The sequence below is a fragment of the Muntiacus reevesi genome, chromosome 1, assembly GCF_963930625.1.
Source record: "Muntiacus reevesi chromosome 1, mMunRee1.1, whole genome shotgun sequence".
Classification (NCBI taxonomy): domain Eukaryota; kingdom Metazoa; phylum Chordata; class Mammalia; order Artiodactyla; family Cervidae; genus Muntiacus; species Muntiacus reevesi.
Genome location: NC_089249.1, coordinates 236,458,613 through 236,480,056, shown reverse-complemented (window position 1 = coordinate 236,480,056; position 21,444 = coordinate 236,458,613). Strand labels below are relative to the sequence as shown.

Sequence of the window (21,444 nt, the reverse complement as noted above, 5' to 3'; positions counted from 1 at the left end):
TAGGGCCTTCCTGGTGTCTCAGATGATAAAGACTCTGCCTGCAATGCAGGAGACCCAGGTTCCATTCCTGGGTTGGATAGATCCCCTGGAGAAGGAAATGGCTACCCACTCCCAATATTCTTGCCTGTAAAATCCCATGGACAGAGGAGCAGTCCATGCGATCACAAAGAGCTGAACACCACTGAGCAACTTTCACTTTCACTGGATCATAGAAAAGCCAGGAGAATTCCAGATAAACATCTACTTCTACTTCATTGACTACACTAAAGCCTTTGACTGTATAAGTCACCTCAAACTGTGGAAAATTCTTAAAGAGATGGAAATACCAGACCACCCTACCTGCCTCCTGAGAAACTTGCATGCAGATGAAGAAGCAACAGTTAGAACTGAACATGGAAGAACAGACTGGTTCAAAACTGGGAAAGGAGTGAGTCAAGGCTGTATATTGTCACCCTGCTTATTTAACTTATATGCAGAGTGCATCACATGAAATGCCAGGCTGTATGAATCATACGCTAGAATCAAGATTGCCGAGAGAAATGTCAATAACTCAGATATACAGATGACACCACCCTTATGGCAGAAAGTGAAAAGGAAGGAAAGAGCCTCTTGATGAAGGTGAAAGAGGAGAGTGAAAAGCTGGCTTAAAACTCAGCATTCAAAAAACAAAGATCATGGCATCCGGTCCCATCACTTCATGGCATATAGATGGGGAAACAATGGAAACAGTGACAGACTTTATTTTCTTGGGCTACAATATCAGATGGTGTTCAAAGATGGTGATCAAAGTCAGATGGTGACTTCAGCCATGGAATTAAAAGATGCTTGCTTCTTGGAGGAAAAGCTGTGACAAACTTAGACAGGGTATTAAAAAGCAGAGACATTACTTTGCCAACAAAGATCTGTATAGTCAAAGCAGTGGTTTTTCCAGTTGTCATGTATGGACCATAAAGAAGGTTGAGCACCAAAGAATTGATGCTTTTGAACTGTGGTGTTGGAGAAGACTCTTGAGAGTCCCTTGGACTGCAAGGAGATCCAACCAGTCAATCCTAAAGGAAATAAGTCTTGAATACTCATTGGAAAGACTGATGCTGAAGCTGAAGCTCAATACTTTTGCCACCTGATGCAAAGAACTGACTCATTTGGAAAGACCCTGATGCTGGGAAAGAGAGAAGGCAGGAGGAGAAGGGGATGACAGTGGACGAGATGGTTGGAAGGCATCACCAACTCAATGAACTTGAGTTTGAGCAAACTCCAGGATATGGTGAAGTGCAGGGAAGCCTGGCGTGCTGCAGTCTGTGGGGTCGCAAAGAGTCAGACACATCTGAGCAACTGAACAACAACACACTTTCAAGTCTCATAATTTCATTGACATTTTCTGTCTCCCAAACAGCTGTTCATTAGAATATGCCTTTCCAGTTATTTCTTACTTTTTTCCTTTCAATCAGTAACTTTGATTTGATTCCAGAAGACATTGGACAGGATTTGTCATATGTAAGTTTATACATACTTGGAGAAGGAAATGGCAGCCCACTCCAGTGTTCTTGTCTGGAGAATCCCAGGGATGGTGGAACCTGGTGGGCTGCCGTCTATGGGGTCGCACAGAGTTGGACACGACTGAAGCGACTTAGCAGCAGCAAGTTTATAAGGCAGTCTAAATTATAGAACCTATCACTAACCACTCATTAGACATTCCTGTTTGAATGTTTCAAAGTGAACTCATGCGAAACACACCTGAACGTCCATTCTTGTCTTTGCTTCTCTCTTCTCTCCCCATCTGCCTGTCTTGTTTAGTGGAACTGCCATATCTCAAAGCATTAGGCTGAAAATGCTGGGGTCTTCCTTGTCCTTCTCACCTTTTTTGATGGTACCTTCTTCCTCAAAAGCTTCCATGATCCCACTTTCCAGCTAAGTCTAGTCATGCAGAAATCTCCAGGTCCTTCAGTAGCTGGCTACCCCTCCCCTAAAAATTGGATTTAAGACAATCTCTCCAGAGCTTATGTTCCTCTATTTGTGTAGAACTCTTCCTTTACTCTTGAGGCCACGATTTTCCACTTCTAAGCCTTCGTTTGCCTGACTACTGACCCCCACATGTCCTTCAAAGTCTGCTGCATTTATCCAAATGTTCTCATTTTTCTAATCCCAGTGTAAGCTCTACCTCCCGCAGGATGCTCTCCCAGATGAAGACAATGGATCACTTACTACTGGAAAAATATATATATCCCATACCCTTTTATACACTCGTTCAAGACCAGTTACTGAGGGACTGCCTGTGCTGGGTGCTGGGAATGTGATGTCGGGCAAAGACACACAGGTCACTTCTCTCATGTGTCCTGCAGGTGAAGAGGGGCAAAGTGGCAAGGCAAACAAGCAGTGGCCAAGGCAGTTTCAGAGAGTGCTCTGAAGATACATGCATGTGTCTCTGTGTGTGTGTTGTGTGTGAGAAAGAGAGCTTGAGAGTAGGATTAACCACTCTAAACTGGCTGGTCTGAAGATGTTGAAATCCCAAAGAATCAGCCGCACAGAGATCTTGGCAAGGTGGCCAGAAGTTAGGATCAGCAGGGGCTAATTCTCTATTGTGGGAATGTTTGGGATATTCAAGAAGCAGAGAGAAGGCCCATATGGCAGGAGCATGTGGAGCTGAGGAAAGGTGACTGCGAGGTGAATCTGTAGAGGTAAGACAGGGCTAGATCATGCTGGGCCTGAAGAAGTTTGGGTTTTATTCTAAGAGCAGCTCGGCCGACTCTTCGTTCTCCTTCCTTGCCCCTTAAAGCTCAAGGACTGCTGTGATCATTTCACATTCTTTGTTTTTTGTGTGTGTGATATTTTCTTGGCTGTGGCACATGGCATGTGGGATCTTAGTTCCTTGACCAGGGATCGAACCCACACCCCTTGCATTGGAAGCACAGAATCTTAACTCCTGGACTACCAAGGAAGCCTACCATTTCACGTTCTAAGAGTTCACACTGGCTGCTATAGATGGCCGTAGGATGCAGAAGATCAGAAGTGGGAAGAGCAGGCATAACCTCTCACAGTTCTGATGGGGAACTTGGTACACTTGAGAGCAGTAGAAACTTTCCTACTTGGTAGAAAAGAGATCTGTTTTGGACTCTACAGGGTTTCCTGTTAGATCAGATGGCAGTCTGGGAAAAGCTGGGAAGGAAAAAGAAATAAAGCCCACAGCATTCAATGAGCATACATAACTCAATAAATATGTATAGCCAGCTCCTTTGTACAACTAAGCACTGTACAAGGTATTAGAGATTGGCGATGGAATTATGCTTAGTTTTGCCCTGTTTTCCCTTTCTACATAATCGGTTTTTTTCCTGTGTTTTCCATTTTTATCTCCCCATCTGGATGTGATGGTTCTTTGAGATCAGTAATAAGTGACACCTTGCCTGTGTTCACTGTTACATCCAGCACAATCCTGAACGTGTGAGCAGGTGCCCAGCAGGCTCAGACCCGGAGGCTGAGTAGACACTACACTCATCTCTCATGCCCATGATTTAATTGATGTAAGGCTTGTCTCCACATCCAACAGACTATATCAAGGAAATACTTGCACACTCGAGGTAGATATATCTAACAAACGTATTCTTTCCCTGTGTAGCTTTGGAGCATAAGCAGCACTATGGAAATACACACAAGCACACACATCACACACATTTATTTATCATTCATTGTCACACACATCAACCTTCATTGTCACATAATTTCACAGTCCTTCTAACAACACACACCCTCCTCTCCTGCAGAAACCTCACCCCCTTTTCGTTTCGTTTAAAGGAGGATTTCTCAATCTCTGCCTGGCTGACATTTTGGGTCTGATGATTCTTCTTCGTGGAAGGTGGTGAGGAGTGATCTGTGTACTGCAGGATATTTAGAGCATTCCTGGCCTCTGCCCCTTAGATGCTAGTTGTGACTGGTGGTCACATGTGATTTGAAACTGTCTGGATAATTAGTGGTGATGGTTGCATAACTTTGTGAATATACTAAAGTCACTTTAACTTTTTTAAATGCCCAAATATTGCCAAATGTCATCTGGGGTGCAAAATCACCCCTAGTTGAGAACCACTGTTCAGAGAGGGGATATAGTTTCCAAGCTCAGCTGTTGTTTGTTCCAGCTTATGGTTTTGTCTCCCCACATTGCACTGGTCTTTCATGTTATCACATTGTTTAGCTTCCATTGTTTTCTTCTTGGACTCCTGTTCTCCATTTTCTAATTATTCCCCAAAGAGGCACTAAAATACAAGCCTACACTATGTAACCCTATGCCATGAACATATGAGGCCTTTAATTTGCCAGAAGGAAATTTGAAAACTTTTATTCACTTGCAAATTCAGTTCAATTTAGTTTAGTCACTCAGTCGTGTCTGACTCTTTGTGACCCCAGGGACTGCAGCACGCCAGGCCTTGCTGTCCATCACGAACTCCCAGAGTTTACTCAAACTCACATCCATTGAGTCAGTGATGCCATCCAACCATCTTATCCTCTGTCATCCCCTTCTCCTGCCCTCAATCCCTCCCAGCATCAGGGTCTTTTCCAATGAGTCAGCTCTTTGCATCAGGTGACCAAAGTATTGGAGTTTCAGCTTCAGCATCAGTCCTTCCAATGAACACCCAGGACTGACCTCCTTTAGGGTGGACTGGTTGGATCTCCCTGCTGTCCAAGGGACTCTCAAGAGTCTTCTCCAACACCACAGTTCAAAAGCATCCATTCTTCAGTGCTCAGCTTTCTTCACAGTCCAACTCTCATATCCATACATGACCACTGGAAAAACTATAGCCTTGACTAGACAGACCTTTGTTGGCAAAGTAATATCTCTGCTTTTTAATATGCTGTCTAAGTTGATCATAACTTTGCTTCCAAAGAGTAAGTGTCTTTTTATTTCATGGCTGCAGTCACCATCTCCAGTGATTTTGGAGCCCCCCAAAATTAAGTCTGTCACTGTTTCCATTGTTTCTCCATCTATTTGCCATGAAGTGATGGGACTAGATGCCATGATCTTAGTTTTTTGAATGTTGAGCTTTATGCCAACATTTTCACTCTCCTCTGTCACTTTCAAATTAGTGTCTATGTAATGTTGATTTCAAATCTGTGCTATTCAAATTACTGAAATTTTGTTACAGTTTACAGGTAATTTCAAAGATATTTCTGAGCTTTTTTTATCTTCAGGATTGCTTGTGCTATTCTTGTAATGTTTGTTTTTCCCCCTAAGTTATCAGTTCCTTCTTTGGATTTTTTTTTGAAGTGTAATCTCTATCTTTGTTTTATGAAAATTGATCTGTCTGGTTTTATGAGAAGATCATACCCGGAAACAATTTGAAATAAGATTGAAAAAAAAAAGTAGAACAGCAACTAATGGCATTTGTGTGAGCCACTTTTAGTCATTTTTTAATGAGGCAATAAACAATCAAAAACCTTAATCCAAATGGGTTACAACAAAGTGTGTCCCTTTTTCTCTAGCTCTGGGACACAGAGCTGTCTCCACAAAGAGGTGACTTTCCCACATCTCACTCCCAACTCACGTTCCACTGGCCAAAACAGGTCCACTGACCAAGCTCAAGGACAGTGGGGTGAGAACCATACCTCTCTCACAGGGAAGACGTCTGCAGAGATAGATTGACCCAGAAGAAAAAGGATGGCAAATATTTTTAAAATACAGTCAGTGACAATCATTTTGAATATGAGTACAGGCAATTTTTGAAATATGCAATAGCCCTCCGGGTGTAGAAAAATGTATACATGACATTTCCAGATGCTAATGTTTTTATGGGAAATTCTGTGTTTTAGGTTGGTGAATGATCTTGTTTAACTTAACACCTTGTAAAGCATTCAGTTTTTTTCCCCTTTTTTCAGAGAATTCGTGACTTAGAAGATAAAACAGACATCCAGAAAAGACAGATAAAGGACCTAGAAGAAAAGGTATGTGTGAAGTTCAGCATGTGTTTCAATCTTTATTTTTTAGATCAGACAGTAGTGTTGGTTTCACTCACTGTGTTTTCTTTCTTCTCAGCTATTGTGTGTTGTGTGTAGGAGGGTATAGTTAAGCTCTCCCTGTAGTCAGGCACCAGGGTTCTGGCAAAACATCTGCTTTCAGTTATACATTTTTGCCTTTTGTTTTGATTCCTGTTCTTTTCTGTAAGTGTTTTCTTCCCTCAGTTTTCCCTTTTCCATCTTCACATCTTTTCCAAAAGTTTCTCCTAGTTTCATTATTCTGCTTTCCTCTTCCTTTCTGAAATAATGTGTTCAGAAATTTAGATTGACACATGAAACTTTGGCCCTCATGTCATTTCCCCAGTGGTCTGAGAGAAGAACTGCTTTTTCCTAGTCAGCCAACACTCTTGGGGAGTAAAGATGGCATTTGGAAATGTGTGTGCTCTGGAAGAAGGGAGAGGACTAACACGGGGATACTGCTTGGCTGCAGTGAGTTTGGCAGTCTTGCATAATTAACACAGAATTGTCCTGCCTAGGATGCCAGGAGCCCCCTAGGCCTGAGGAGGGACACAGCAGAGATGGCAAGAGGCATTCTCTGGAGTTCTGATCTCATTGACTGGAAGTAGCTGCCTGAACCCCTGTGTTGCAAAGAATCATGGTTGTTTTCCAGTATCTTCCATGGGCACTCGAGGAGCAAATAGTAAACCACCCGCTATTTCCAAGATAACGATTAGAATTTGGTTCATCCCAAATTGCTTTTATAGTTGTCCTTCTCAGAGGAGGTTGAGAAGGTCCAGTAGCCAAACAATCAGACCCTAGATTCTTTTGTAGGCTGAGTCTTCATGTACTTATTTAAGGTTGGGTAAGTGACTTTACCCACCATGTCTAAGCTGTATCTACAAAATAGGGGTGGTAACACTCTCCTTCACCTCCTCTCATCTGTTCCATGAGGGAAAAAATGAAGTCACTTACATGAAAACTAGGAAACACTAAGAAAGTATAACTCAAATTAAAGTATAATTTTTAGAATTTCTAAATGTGAAGTGCATAGCTTATGTAAGCTTATAAGTTTGAATTTTCCTCATTTCTGAAGTGTGCTGTGGGATTAAATGAGGCAAAGGTAAAGTGTAATAAACTAAAAGCTGAGTCTAGTTTCCAGGTGATTGGCAGAAAGACCCACAGAAGGCAGGGATTGGCCACAGTCTCCGTGGTTATCAGAGGACACCACTGATGCCTTCATTTTCCATGTTTTTGAATGGCTACCCTTGTCCTAGTCACTCTCTCTGCTAATTCTTAAACAATCCTGGAGTGATTCTGGGAGGAAATTGCAGAGAAGACAGCTCTGCCCCAGTAACTTCACTCAGTTCAGTCCCATATAACTTACGGAAAACAGAAAAAGGAATTTTTTTTATGTCTAGTTATGTTACCACCCTAGCTGAAGTAAGTGTACTTTTCGTTCTACAGGTCTGAACTTCCTAAATATTTATAATAGGTTCACGTACTTAACAGAAAATGAGGATTATTTAGCTATTAAATCAGCAAATTCCATATGTAGTACTAAATTAAGCCACTTCAAGGGCAATCCAGTTGGTTTCTGATTAGAGGTTTGGATGAGAGATGCTTTATAAAGCGACTTCTATTCACTTGACCTCAATACTGCTTATCCACAAGCATAGTAAAAAGGCTAACGATCACTCATGTCAGAGATAGTCTTCATTCTTTCCTGTGGGGTACACGATCACCCCCTCAGGACACATACAATATTCCTTCTTTGTCCCCAATTCCCACGCACAGTGTAAATCAGGGGATAGCAACAAACATAGCAGAATTGCTTCCCACATGCTGCTCTTCACTTTATCCAAAGCACTGCCAAAGTCATCATCTCATTTGATTCTCCTGATTATTGAGACAAACACAGCAGTTATTATGTTCCCCTTTTATACAGATAATGAAACAATGGCTCAGAGACATTAAACAACTTCCACAAAATCATATAACCCGTCTATGGCAAATCAAAAGCAGAGGTCAGGTGTCTGACCCTGAGGCCCACAACCTGCCCACCATGTGGCACGGAATTTAGACTCTCATCGTCAATCAAGTGATGAGCACCCATTATGCCCAGAGGGGTAGCCCTGACACCTGACCATCTCATGGAATAGTGAAAGGCTTCCATTCCCCTCCTTCATCCACTCTCACTACAGGTGACATCCTATCACTACCCATCTTCAAGGAATGGGAAAAAGAAAAGAGAGTTTCTGCTTTTCATTCTAGTAGACTGGTCACTAATACATAGCTCTTCACACCATGTTTATAACTTGTTCATGCAATTTTGCCACCATGAAGCAAGAGCCTTGTAAGTTGTTCCATTAAAGGAAATAGGCAAATAATATGCCTAATATGAGACTGCCATACAGGACCTATTCAAAACTATCATATCCAACAGAATGCTCCTGAAGGGTTATAACAAGTCAAAAGACGTCATGACTCTGTAAGAGTAAATCCCCAAGGAAATCAGTATTTGAGAAAACTGATCTGACCTATAAGATTTTATAATTAGTATACAGTTGGTTTTCTACCAGTGCTACACAAAGCATGTTTTCCATCCAAGTTTTTGCTTCTCTGGTGAAGGTTCTTGGTGAAGAGAGACAGCTCAGACTCCGTTTAACTTCTATGAGTCAAACAAGGAGACATCTGTCTCAGAAGCATGACAAGTTGGAGCAACAGCATACATTTACTGTCTGAAGCTATCTCTGATGTAGAAGCATAGTTCATACCAGTAGGAGGACCACATACCCTCACTCATCCAGGACAGACCGTGGTTATACCTGGTACCCCAATGTAATTACTAATATTGTTCCATTTCCCTCTCAGGAGTGCCCAACGTGGATAAGCAATCATATGTTTACCTTGCAAATTAATATTCTTCCTGCTCTGCCATAGTAACCAAATAATAATAGCATTGAGTGATAAAGCCTACACTTTGATCATTTTTTAATTTTTTAATCACACTCTCACACATTAAAAATAGAGATAATAACACATAGTAGAGTAGGACTCGGGAGGTCTAAGCTCTAGGCTTCACTGTATCATCAAATTATATGCAATTAGTCTGTTGATGAACTGCTCTGTGTTTATTTTTCTCACTTATAAACTTCAGAGCTTAGACCAATTACCTGTAAGACCCTCTCAGAATTCTAAAATGTATCAGCCGATGTTAGTTGAACACCAGTTATTCATTGTATTGCTTTACCAGTGAGCAAATAAAAGGTATGGTTTTTTTTAAATAAAAGATACTTTGTGTGTATGTGAGAAATGATCAGATTTGAGCAATATGGAAAGGCTGAGGTTTTGTACAACCTGAATGGCACTACAGAAATTCAGATTTACATAATCCTCTTCTTTTTCTTCTGCAGTTTCTGTTTCTATTCTTGTTCTTCTCTCTTGCCTTTATTCTATGGCCTTGATGTCAAGGTGCCTCTTACAGGTAAGATTCCATTTAATTCTCAAAATGTACTTCTAAGACTTATTTGATGAGAAGAATGCTAGCATGTTACTATGTTCATGTTTTAAAAAAATACATTTGGTATTTAAATGCCAATCTTAAATACCATAACATGAGAAATCAATCCAGTCCATTTGGGTGATTATTAAATAAATGAAGCATGGTGAAAGTCAAGAATCTTTTTCTAGCTAAGTGTCTTGCTTTGGAAAGTTATGATGTCTATGGATCTCTGAATTCTCATTGTAGCCTCTCATTACACTCAAAGAGTCACTTCTGTATCTACAAAGTGAAGAAACAGGAGTATGTTTTCAGTGTCTCCTCCAGCTTGAAAATTCTGCTTCTATAAATCTAACAAGTTAAAATGACTGATTTTTTAAACTCTTTCTCCTAGTTCATTTTCACCAAAATTCAGGAAAACAGGATATTGAGAAAAATTGGATCTTGTTTTCAAATAAGATAGTTTTCAATGTCAATTTAGAAAAAAAATGAAGACTCACTATTATTATATTATCAAATCCATTTCTTGTAAGTGGATGTAAGTAAAAAAAATCTTAGACAGTGATTTCCAATTCTTGTAAAAGTACAGAATTCAAAGCCTTACTACCAATTTAATGAAACAGATTATTGGACATTGAGATGAGACAGAGCATGAGAGAAGTGGAAAATAAGATTGATCTATATTTTTAAGAAGCTAACCAAGTGATTCTAATGTCTACCCAGGTACAGAAACCACAAACCTTAACACCATTACTTAAAAATAAAGAAGGGCTACCTGCTGTTCTAAGCCCATTTACCATGGTCTGCATCTACTTTGGTTATCTTATTAAGTTATATTATACAAGGATCTTTTCCCACCCCGTGTTACTTAACATTTTCTATAACAAGTTGAAAAATGGAAGAGAGATGCTTTCTGTCTCTGTGGGTATCAACTTTGTTACCTGGATGTGGAACAAGAAAGCATGATCTGACACAAGGAAAAAGTAAAGCAGAAATGCCCAGCAAGTTGTATCCTTATAGAACCAACTCCCTGGCTTTGTTCCTTACTCCAAAAGATTTTCTTTTAAGACTGAAAATCATCCTTTGTCTGACAAAAAGAGTAGTAGCCTTGCAGCACATAAAGAAGAGGACTTGGTCTCTTAAACTGAATGAGAATATCTAAAGAAAAATGGGCAGGGTTCTCTAGAAAAGGATCAAAATGGCCAGAGCACCAGCAAACAAGCAGTTCCCACCCCCAAATAACAATCAATCAACGAGGCAAATAAATTTCAGTGAGGCACAAGTACTACATGGTGTTGGGAAGAAAAATCAAACCTCGTAAACTCGTAAATACTAGCTAGAAAAGGAGTAAATTTGAACATTAATATCAGTAATGGCTAACAGCTACGTGCTAGATGCTGTTCTAAATAATAGATACATTAATCCTCACAAATCCCTCTTAGCAAGTAGGTATTGCTGTTCTTTCTTTCTTTCTTTCTTTCTTTCTTTTTTTTTTTTTTTGCAATTGGAAAACTACAGCATGTGACTTTCCTAGGACCATGTAGCTACAGTGGACAGGTGTAGGATTTGTACCCAGGCAGCCTCGTGCCAGAGTCCACTTTTAACCGCGTTGTGCCTGACACGTGCAAGAGGCTTTTCTCTCACATTCTGAACATCACTTGTGTTTATATATATCAGCAATCAGAGGTGTCTTCTATGATCTGTATACTAACTACTACATAGTTCTTGGGATTTAAAATTGCTGTTTGCTCATCCCCCATACCTTTTCCTGATTTTTTTGAGGGATATACAAAATTTGATTTGCTTTTCCTCCAGAGTAGCACATAATTGACGCTTTGTAGTGGTCAAATGAAAAAGAAATAATTTTAATTAATAGTAATAATATAACAAATTCCTGGTATTGTGAATCTGGATAATATAAAATGCATACAGGAAAACAGAAAAAGAGACACAGAAGTACAGAACAGACTTTTGAACTCTGTGGGAGAAGGTGAGGGTGGGATGTTTCAAAAGAACAGCATGTATATTATCTATGGTGAATCAGATCACTAGCCCAGGTGGGATGCATGAGACGAGTGCTCGGGCCTGGTGCACTGGGAGGACCCAGAGGAGTCGGGTGGAGGGGGGGGTGGGAGGGGGGATCGGGATGGGGAATACGTATAACTCTATGGCTGATTCATGTTAATGTATGACAAAACCCACTGAAATGTTGTGAAGTAATTGGCCTCCAACTAATAAAATTTAAAAAAAAAGAAAAGAAAAAAAAATGCATACAGGAAAAAGTCTGAGTAGTTTAACATGTATGGCTTTGAAGTTAAATATACTGTTAAATTTTAATCCTGCCATATACTAGCATGTCATGGTAGGTTTAGACCAAAATTAGGTTTCCTGTTCCATGAAATGATTGTGACTGTATTAACTACATCATGGTATTGTGTTGAAAGAATTAAATAAGATTATGCTTATAAAGCATTTGCCACATTGACTGGCACATGTCTCAGTAATCAGCAACTCTTAGCTATTATTATGAAAAAGTTGGCTGTCACATGTACTGAGTTTGCAGATTTACAAGTTTGAAAATAAAACCTCTAGTACTGCCAAGTACAATAGTTTAGGAACTAAATCATAATGAATAGTTACCTTTTCATTTTTCTCTTCAGAGAATAATCTGGATTTAAATAATACAAGTGAATAAGACATTACTGGCAAGTGATTAATTCTACTTATATGCCCAAAGCAGGCGAGAGAGGGAGGAAGTAAGGAAGAAAAGGGCTTCACTTATTAGCAGGTTGCAAAAGCATACTGTAAATAACCATACAAATATTTGTCCTGTTAATGATTTATATTCTATCCTGTTCTTAAACCAAAGACTAACTTTATATATATAAAGATAGCTACCTTAAAATGAAATGACTTATGCTTCTTTCCTTTTAGCAATTACCTAAGTCATTTTTGTCCGGGATGGTCTAGAAGCTGTTGCAGGCTCCCGAGAAGGTACCCTTACTGCTTTCAGTGGTTGCTGACTAAATAGCTCAGTCCCATGCATTAGTTGGGACTTTTACCTAAGGACTTCCCTGGTAGCTCAGCTGGTAAAGAATCCGCCTGCAATGCAGGAGACCCCGGTTCAATTCCTGGGTCAGGAAGTTCCCCTGGAGAAGGGATAGACTACCCACTCCAGTATTCTTGGGCTTCCCTGGTGGCTCAGCTGGTAAAGAATCCGCCTGCAATGCAGGAGACCCCGGTTCAATTCCTGGGTCAGGAAGTTCCCCTGGAGAAGGGATAGACTACCCACTCCAGTATTCTTGGGCTTCCCTGGTGGCTCAGATGGTAAAGAATCTGCCTGCAATAAGGAGACCTGGGTTCAGTCCCTGGGTCAGGAAGATCCCCTGGAGGAGGGCATGGCAACTCACTGCAGTATTCTTGCCTGGAGAACCCCCATGGACAGAGAACCCCCATAGGCAGAGAACCCCCATGGACAGAGAACCCCCATAGGCAGAGAACCCCCATAGACAGAGAACCCCCACGGACAGAGGAGCCTGGTGGGCTAGTCTATGAGGACGCAAAGAGTCAGACACGACTGAGTGACTAAGCAGAGCAAAGGGGAACCCCACATAGTTTCAGGAGATACCATGTGCTCATGCATTCACTTTTTCCTTCCAGTTTTATTGTGATGTAATTGACATATAACACTGTATAAGTTTAAGGTGTATGGCATAATGATTTGATTTACATACATTGTGAAATAACTACCACAGTAAATTCAGTGAACATCTACAAAATTAAAGAAATCGAAAACGTTTTTATTGCAATGAGAATTATTAGGATTTGCTCTCGTAACAACTTTTATATATAACATATAATCGCATTAATTATATTTATCATGTTGTTTGTAATATCCCTAGTACTTATTTATCTTATGACTGGTAGTCTGTATAACAACTTTTGACTACTGATCCAGTATCCCTTCCCTCTACTTCTCACCTCAGGTAACCTCAAATCCAATCTCTTTCTCTATGAGTTTGTTTATAGAGAAGAGAGGTGTGCACACCTAATGCATCTTTATACACATTCAGATTCAGTTCAGATCAGTTCAGTCTCTCCGTCATGTCCGACTCCTTGCAACCCCGTGAATCACAGCATGCCAGGCCTCCCTGTCCATCATAAACTCCCAGAGTTTACTCAAACTCATGTCCATCGAGTCAGTGATGCCATCCAGCCATCTCATCCTCTGTCATCCCCTCCTCCTCCTGCCCCCAGGTCTTTTCCAATGAGTCAACTCTTCACATGAGGTGGCCAAAGTATTGGAGTTTCAGCTTCAGCATCAGTCCTTCCAACGAACACCCAGGACTGATCTCTTTTAGGATGGACTGGTTGGATCTCCTTGCAGTCCAAGGGACTCTCAAGAGTCTTCTCCAACACCACAGTTCAAAAGCATCCATTCTTCGGCACTCAGCTTTCTTCACAGTCCAAGTCACACATCCATACATGACTACTGGAAAAACCATAGCCTTGACTAGACAGACCTTTGTTTGCAAAGTAATGTCTCTGCTTTTTAATACGCTGTCTAGGTTGGTCATAACTTTCCTTCCAAGGAGTAAGCGTCTTTTAATTTCATGGCTGGAGTCACCATCTGCAGTGATTTTGGAGCCCCAAAAAATGAAGTCTGACACTGTTTCCACTGTTTCCCCATCTATTCCCCATGAGGTGATGGGACCAGATGCCATGATCTTAGTTTTCTGAATGTTGAGTTTTAAGTCACCTTTTTCGCTCTCTCTTTCATCCAACACACTGAGATTAGTTCTCTTTTTTGCTGAGACAATGGGAATGTTATAGGGCTGCCCTGGTGGCTCAGGCCGTTGGAGAATCTGCCTGCAGTGCAGGAGACCTGGGCTCCATCCCTGGTGGGCAAGATCCCCTGGAGCAGGAAATGGAAGCCCATTCTTGCCTGGGAAATCCCGTGGAGAGAGGAACTTGGGGGCTACAGTCCATGGGGTTGCAAAGGATCGGACATGACTGAGTGACTGAGCATGCGCTCCTTTGTGCCCGCACCACCCATCTCTATGCCCTTTTGGCACCTACACCTCCCTCCCACAGTATACTCCCATCCCAATCTCTGTACTTCCTTCCTACTCACTTTCCTGTGATGCGGTCACTCTTTCATCTCAGTCTGATCTGGCCTTTGGGAATGAACCAAGTGACTCTGCAAATATGAGTTCCAAATACTTGTGACTTGCACCTGTGGCAGAAATTTCTTTGAATCTCTGATTTGCCTCTGTATGTGAACTGGAAGCATCCTTAAGATACTACATGCCTCCTTTTCCACCAGTTTGGATCTTGGCCACCATTTCTGGGATACCATTAAATTCTGCTACAGAATTAGTATCTTTACTTTATAGATGGGGAAATTAAGTCTTGGAGAACTTAAATGGCTTTTTCATGGAAATTCCATTTTCTCCATCCATGCCATTCAGACTCTAAAGGTCACGTCCTTATGCAGTACGTGATTAAAGGTCCTCTGTGCCATTTTCTGGTTTTTCTTAGAGGAGTCTATTATGTCCTAAGCTTCTACCCAAGCAAAAACCCAGATACATAGAATTAAAGAGAGATGGACCTAGAAGTATTAACTGGCCCAGTTCAGGGAAATGTCTTTTCAGAGATACTCTGGGGTCAAACAGGAAACCTGTGTAGCAAAATTCCCAGGGAATCCTCAGATCAGGACTTTGGGATAGAGACCGTCTGCCATTAAACAATGTTGTTGGAGAGAAATTTTGATATACAAGTAAGTCAGTGAAAGGCGTAGACAGACCTGCTTTTAAAAGTAATATTTCATGTGAGCAACAAGGGCTTCCGTTCAGTTCAGTCACTCAGTCGTGTCCGACTCTTTGCGACGCCACGGACTGCAGCACGCCAGGCTTCCCTGTCCATCACCAACTCCTGGAGCCTGCTCAAATTCATGTCCATTGAGTCAGTGATGCCATCCAACCATCTCATCCTCTGTCATCCCCGTCTCCTCCTGCCTTCAGTTCTTTCCCAACAAGGGCTTAATTCCAAAATATACAGAGCTCATACAACTTAACAGCAATAGCCTCCCCAAAAAGAAATTGAAAATGGGTGGAAGACATAAATAGACAATTCTGCGAAAAAGACATATGAATGGCAAATAAGCACTTGAAAAGATGCTTAGCATCACTAATTAATAGAGAAATGCAAATCAAAACTACAATGGGGTGCCACCTCCTACCCATGAGAATGTCCATCATTAAGAAGTCTACAAATAACAAATTTTGGAAAGGATGTGTCAAAGAGGGAACCCTCTTACACTATTCCTGAAGGGGGAAATGGCAACCCACTCCAATATTCCTGCCAGGATAATCCCATGGACAGAGGAGCCTGGCGGGCTACAGTCCATGGGTTCACAAAGAGTTGGACATGACTTAGCAACAGTACGCACTCATGCCTACACTATTAGTGGGGATTTAAATAGGTACAGCCACTATAGAAAACAGTAAAAATATTCTCAGAACTCTAAAAATAGAGTTGCCATATGATCCAACAATCCCACTCCTGGGCATGTATCCAGACAAAATTATAAGTCAAAAAGATATATGAACCCCAGTGTTGATAGCAGCACTGTTTACAGTAGCCAAGATATGGAAGCAATGTAAATGTACATCAACAGAGGGATGGATAAAGAAGATGTTGTATATATACACAATGGAATATTACTCAGCCATCAAAAAGAATGAAATAATGCCATTTGCAGCAACATGGATGGACCTAGAGATTCTCATACTAAGCAAAGTAAGTCAGAGAGAAAAAGACAAATACCATGTAATATCACTTACATGTGGGTTCTAAAATACAAATCAAATTAACACATCTACAGAACAAAAACAGACTCAGAGAGAGAACAGGCTTATGGTTGCCAAGGAGATTGGTAATTAGGGGAGGGAAGGAATGGGAGTTTGGGATTAGCAGAGGCAAACTATTATATATAAGATGGATAAGCAACAAGGTCCTACTATATAGCATAGGAAGCAATATTTAATATCCTGTGACAAAACATAATGGGAAAGAACATAAAATATATGTGTATATATTATAGATATATATACACATACATCTGAGTCACTTTGCTGTACAGAATAAATTAATACAACATTTTAAATCAACTATACTTCAATAAAATTTTTAAAGATTAAATTTAAAGTAATATCTTAGTTGAACTTCTGAAGGCATTGACTTAGAAAGTCCCAGAGAAAAAGACAGTATTGATAATAGCTAATATTTCAGGCCACTTAATATGAGACAAGAACTGTTAATTGCTTTACATGCATTACATTGCAGCAACCCTTGAAATAGACATTTCTATTCTCTCATTTTAAAGGAAAGAAATTAAGCTTAGAGACTTTCTTTACATAACACACACAAGATTATACTGTTTCAAGAGGTGGTAAAGAATAAAAAATGGGTTGTTGCTTTTTTTAATTAAAAAAAAAAAAGAATTTGTGCTTTTTTTCCTGTTTCCGCTCTTGACTGAAATGATGATTAAAGATTTCTCCCTCTGTTTTACAGAGAAACCGAAAACACGGATAAGACCGCAGAAAAGCAAATACTTCTAAACCTTCAAAGATGGCAGAAATGTTTACAGCAGTGAAAGGGAGATCAAGAGCTAAGACCCATCTTGTAGCCAGGACTACACCTGTGTATTTTAAAGCCATTATTCAAGGTTTCTTACTTGACAGTTCCTACATGACCCTGTTGAAAATCTACAATATATGCTGCATTTAACGAAACATGTATATGTCAAACCAGAAGGAAAGAACTATAGACATATATTGTGTGAAAGAAACAATTCAGCAAGGGAAACAGTTTCAGCAGATCAAGCAAAGATGTGTCTTGGGCATGGAACCAAAGTTACAAAGAAACATTCTACCCCTGCTGTGCAGGGGGGGTCATTTTAATGTAACACCACACCCCATGGAAATACTAGTCCTGAAATAAACATCATTAAAAAAAATCAAAACAGAAAGATAAGGGGGGTGGGGATCGAAGCACGAGGAATACCTATGAGGAACTGTTTACAATAAAATGTTTGATTTGAAAAGTCTGGTTTCTTACTACAGGGATTTGCTTTTCTGTCTTTATTATTGTTTAAACCTCAGGAACAGAGACATCTGCAATGTGAGTGAGAAGAAAAACAGTGTCCGGTTTTTCTGCAAACAGTGGAGCTTGTGGAATGCATTCCACACATGACAGATGAGAAGTGGATCACAGTGACCCTGACTAAACTGGCAACCAATGTGAAGGATCCAGGCGAATGCAACATAAGATGCATAAAAGCAGATGCTTCCTTGGCCTTCTGTGGTCCTCCAAGAACAACAAACTGATCTCATTCTTATTGAAAATTAAGAAGATGATGCTCTAGATCACAAGCTCCCTGACTTAGTTCTGTCTAAGAATGCCACCGACTATAGGGCCAGAGGCATCTCTGAATCTTTCCATTTCCAAAATACTGGTCTTCAAATGGCTGCTTAAAATTGCCTGCAAATAACGTGTGATTTGATACAAATAGAGGCGATAAGTAAACTTCTATCAACAAAGGAGTTTTCCACAGAGATGTGACTATTAAGTGAAAATATGATTATTTTTAGAAGTATCCTGATATGCTTAGAGCATTCTGACCTCTTGTCATTTAGACTGATAATTTTTTTTTCCCAGAGATATGACAGCAACAAGGTAGCTCTACTTTTTTATATAAAGGTAACATTGTGTTACTGATAAGGTCATTTTCTACCATAGACACTTAGAAGACTGGTACTTTTCCTAAGTTATGTAATATTGAGTCTTGGATTCAGCTCTGAGAGCAAATAAAAGTTCCTGAAAAGCTAATTTTAGCCTCATTTACTGTAGATAACAAAACAGCCTCAATTTTTCAAATTGTCAAGATTTTATTTACAGGGCTAGCATTCCCATGCATTAAGAATGTGTGTAGGGAGCCAGAAACTCTTTCTGTGAAATGCTACTCAAGTCCTTCCACACGTGGATTCAGTATCTTACTCTTCAGTTTTGGCGCTGGCATTTTTAAAGCCAGAACAGTAACTGAAGAAAGTACAATTAAAGCTACAATGCAGGTCCCACTTTTTGTTCTAATATTTACTGCTGACCCAGGTATCTTTGGCCCAGTCACTTAACCTCTCTGTGCCTCAGTTTCCTCATCTGCAAAATGAGGTTAAAATGCTTTTTCATAAGGTTTTTCTTTCTTTTTTTGCAATTCTGGAACAAGAGGTGCTTAAAAGTAGCACAAAGTGCTTTGTAATTATGATGACTGCTATATCTGACTTTCTTGTGGTTGTTGAGAAAAAGAGTCCCCTGTGTAATAAAATAGTGCTTCAGTTTCATTCAATCTAAGCACCGCGGCACTGAAGCTTTCCAGTCAATTACTAGCAATAAAAGATTGAGCGATCCAGAACCAGGAGCTCTAATCACCTATAGTAAATAGATCATTTTCACGCTATTTAACAAGATAGAAGAATGTGTCATTTCAGCGAGAAGCATCTTCTAGCTCCCCTTACTGCATATGCATGCCGTAATATAGAAGTCCTCCCTCATCATAAGAGAGCCAGCCATGAAATTAAGGTTTGGAGTGAACTGAGAGTATCACATAATTAGTCTGATGGATATCCTTTCATTTGGGGGGAGGTCTTGTAGATGTCCTACTGGGGATGTACAGTGTAACCATCCTTCTGCTGGATTCTCTGTTCAACAGGTAGTTTCCATATTAAGTATGAAGAGTACGTTCACTGTACAAGCAATGTAAAAAAGGGTGCTACTATAGTTTGTGACCCAACACTTTCAAATCTCAGAATGTATGGAAGAGGATAAATTACTCTCCCATATTTTAGATGACTTTTCTCTTCCATTGGCCATCCCACGGTGCATCTGAGTAAATTCAGACTCCAACTGCTCCACCAAACCTACTTCCTTCCTCTTCATCTTGCTTTTCCCACCAAGAAACTTGTAGGTTAAGTTTTATATTCAAGCACTGATTATGGTTCGGGTGATCAGAAATACTTATTAAAATAATGTAGCTTAGTCAGGTACCTTATCTGCTATAAATTGGATTGTGTCACATACACAAAGTCATACAAAAGCAATCCCCATGAGTATGACCATCTAAGCAGCTTTAGATATGTTTAGGGAAAATGCAAGGGAAGAAAAAGAATTCTTTCTTTTTGCTTAAGATCAAGGAGGTTAGTAAATTTCTCTAAGATTTTAAACTAACATGATATTTTTACCACACTTTACTCATGACCTTCAAAATTAACAAATCTTTGAGTAAGGCTAAATATTTTGTTATGCATTTCCACAATTATAAAAACCATCAGCAAAATTGTACATGTATTTTCCAGTCACTTCTAGATCCAAGGAAATGGACCATATCCAGATGGAATGCTTCCCTTGCATGTCATGATCAGCAAGAGTAAAATGTGTCTCAACAGTTGAGAGGTTGACTGGCTCTACTTCTTACAGAGATCAGATGATCCCCACTCCAATCTTCAATACCTAATTTCTTCATCTTAGCTATCCTGACATATTTGGCCAATGAATGAGGAACAATCAGAACAGCATTCTTCAGGGTTCATTTTACTTAACTTTTCCTAAAGCCTTCATCTCTTGGAAAATAAACATAACTGAAAATATTAAAAAATAGTTTGAGATAAAATGAAAGCCCCAATTTAGCATAACTATTCAGAACAGGAAAAGTTTCACAAGAAAGGAAAAATAAATTGAAGACTATATTTGACTATAAAACCAGAAAGTATCAACATGCTGAATTGGCTGTCTAAATTTTTTTTTTAACACCACCCAAGTTTTGTTTTAGGTAACACTAGAATTTGCTAAAATAAGCTACAAAATCCCTTTAAATTTATGTCATATAAATGAAATTTTTGCCAATAGTGAAGTTTTAGTGGTAGAAGAATAAATCTTGTTTTGTATTAAAAAAAAAAAAAAAAAAAAAACACTGCCCACATAGGCAGAGATGATGTAGGGCTCATGGGTCATCACCGAAGTTGAACAAGTGTATTCTCCATTAGTAATAGAACAAATAAACTTTTGCCAACTGATTTTTGCTACACTATTTTATTTCAACTTACTTTGGTGATTTTTAGTTTAAAATAAATCTCTGGCCAACTTGTTCTTTTTTGCCTATTGATTTTCAAATTTTTTTGTAAGCCCATTGTGTAATTCATGTATTCAATGTCTTCAACTTAATTCGTAAGTTCATTGTTTTAAAAATGAAGCATGTCTTTTTAACCTTCCTAGGTTTTCACGGAAATTGTAAAACTAATATTCATCAGTTCTGTGCTGATGCCAAATAATTGGATCTTATGTGTTATATTACATCAAAATAGTTGCACAGCATAGACATTTTTAAAAAATATTTAATTGCATTTTTTATCTGTCAAAATAGATGGGCAGCATAGACATTTTGTTTTTTAAATATTTAATGGTATTTCTTGATCTGTCAAAGAATGGCACAGCATATATATATATTCATATATATATATGAATGTGTATATATATACTTATCTACTATACTGAAATAGTTCAGTATAACTTGAGAGATCAGTTATCAGAGCAAGTCTTGGATGACTGTCGTGAGCTGATGTTTCCAGGATGGCCCAATCCTCCCCTTAAGTGGACTCCCACTTTCTAAGAGGAAGAAAGTAGGGCATAAGGTCTTGAGCACCAAACACTTCCATCCTGTTCACCTGCCTTGTCATTTCTATATAATATACTGTCTTAAGACTGAGCCTCAGGCATTGTGGCAAGAGGATTCAGACATAATAGAAGCTGGAGTTCATCCTCTATGATCCCATTTCAGTACTGGGCAGAGCAGATTCACATTCCTCTACTGCCTTTAGTTTGGCAGTTTAGTTCTTTCTAAATAAGCCTTTTATTATTGAGAGTTTAAGTCCAATGTTTAGCCAAAATCGCTGAAG

The 21,444-nt window shown here is 39.6% G+C and overlaps 1 protein-coding gene across 1 annotated transcript in view; it reads left to right on the top strand.

Moving 5' to 3' along the window:
* The window catches only part of JAKMIP2 (janus kinase and microtubule interacting protein 2), a 194,118-nt gene extending 176,613 nt beyond the window's left edge, over positions 1-17,505 (top strand). The window contains exons 20-21 of the mRNA XM_065935713.1: positions 5,860-5,925; positions 17,012-17,505. Of these exons, the coding sequence (XP_065791785.1) occupies positions 5,860-5,925; positions 17,012-17,032 (87 nt within the window). The 3' untranslated portion in view covers positions 17,033-17,505. The remainder of the gene's footprint in view (positions 1-5,859; positions 5,926-17,011) is intronic.
* The last annotated feature ends 3,939 nt before the right edge of the window (positions 17,506-21,444 follow it).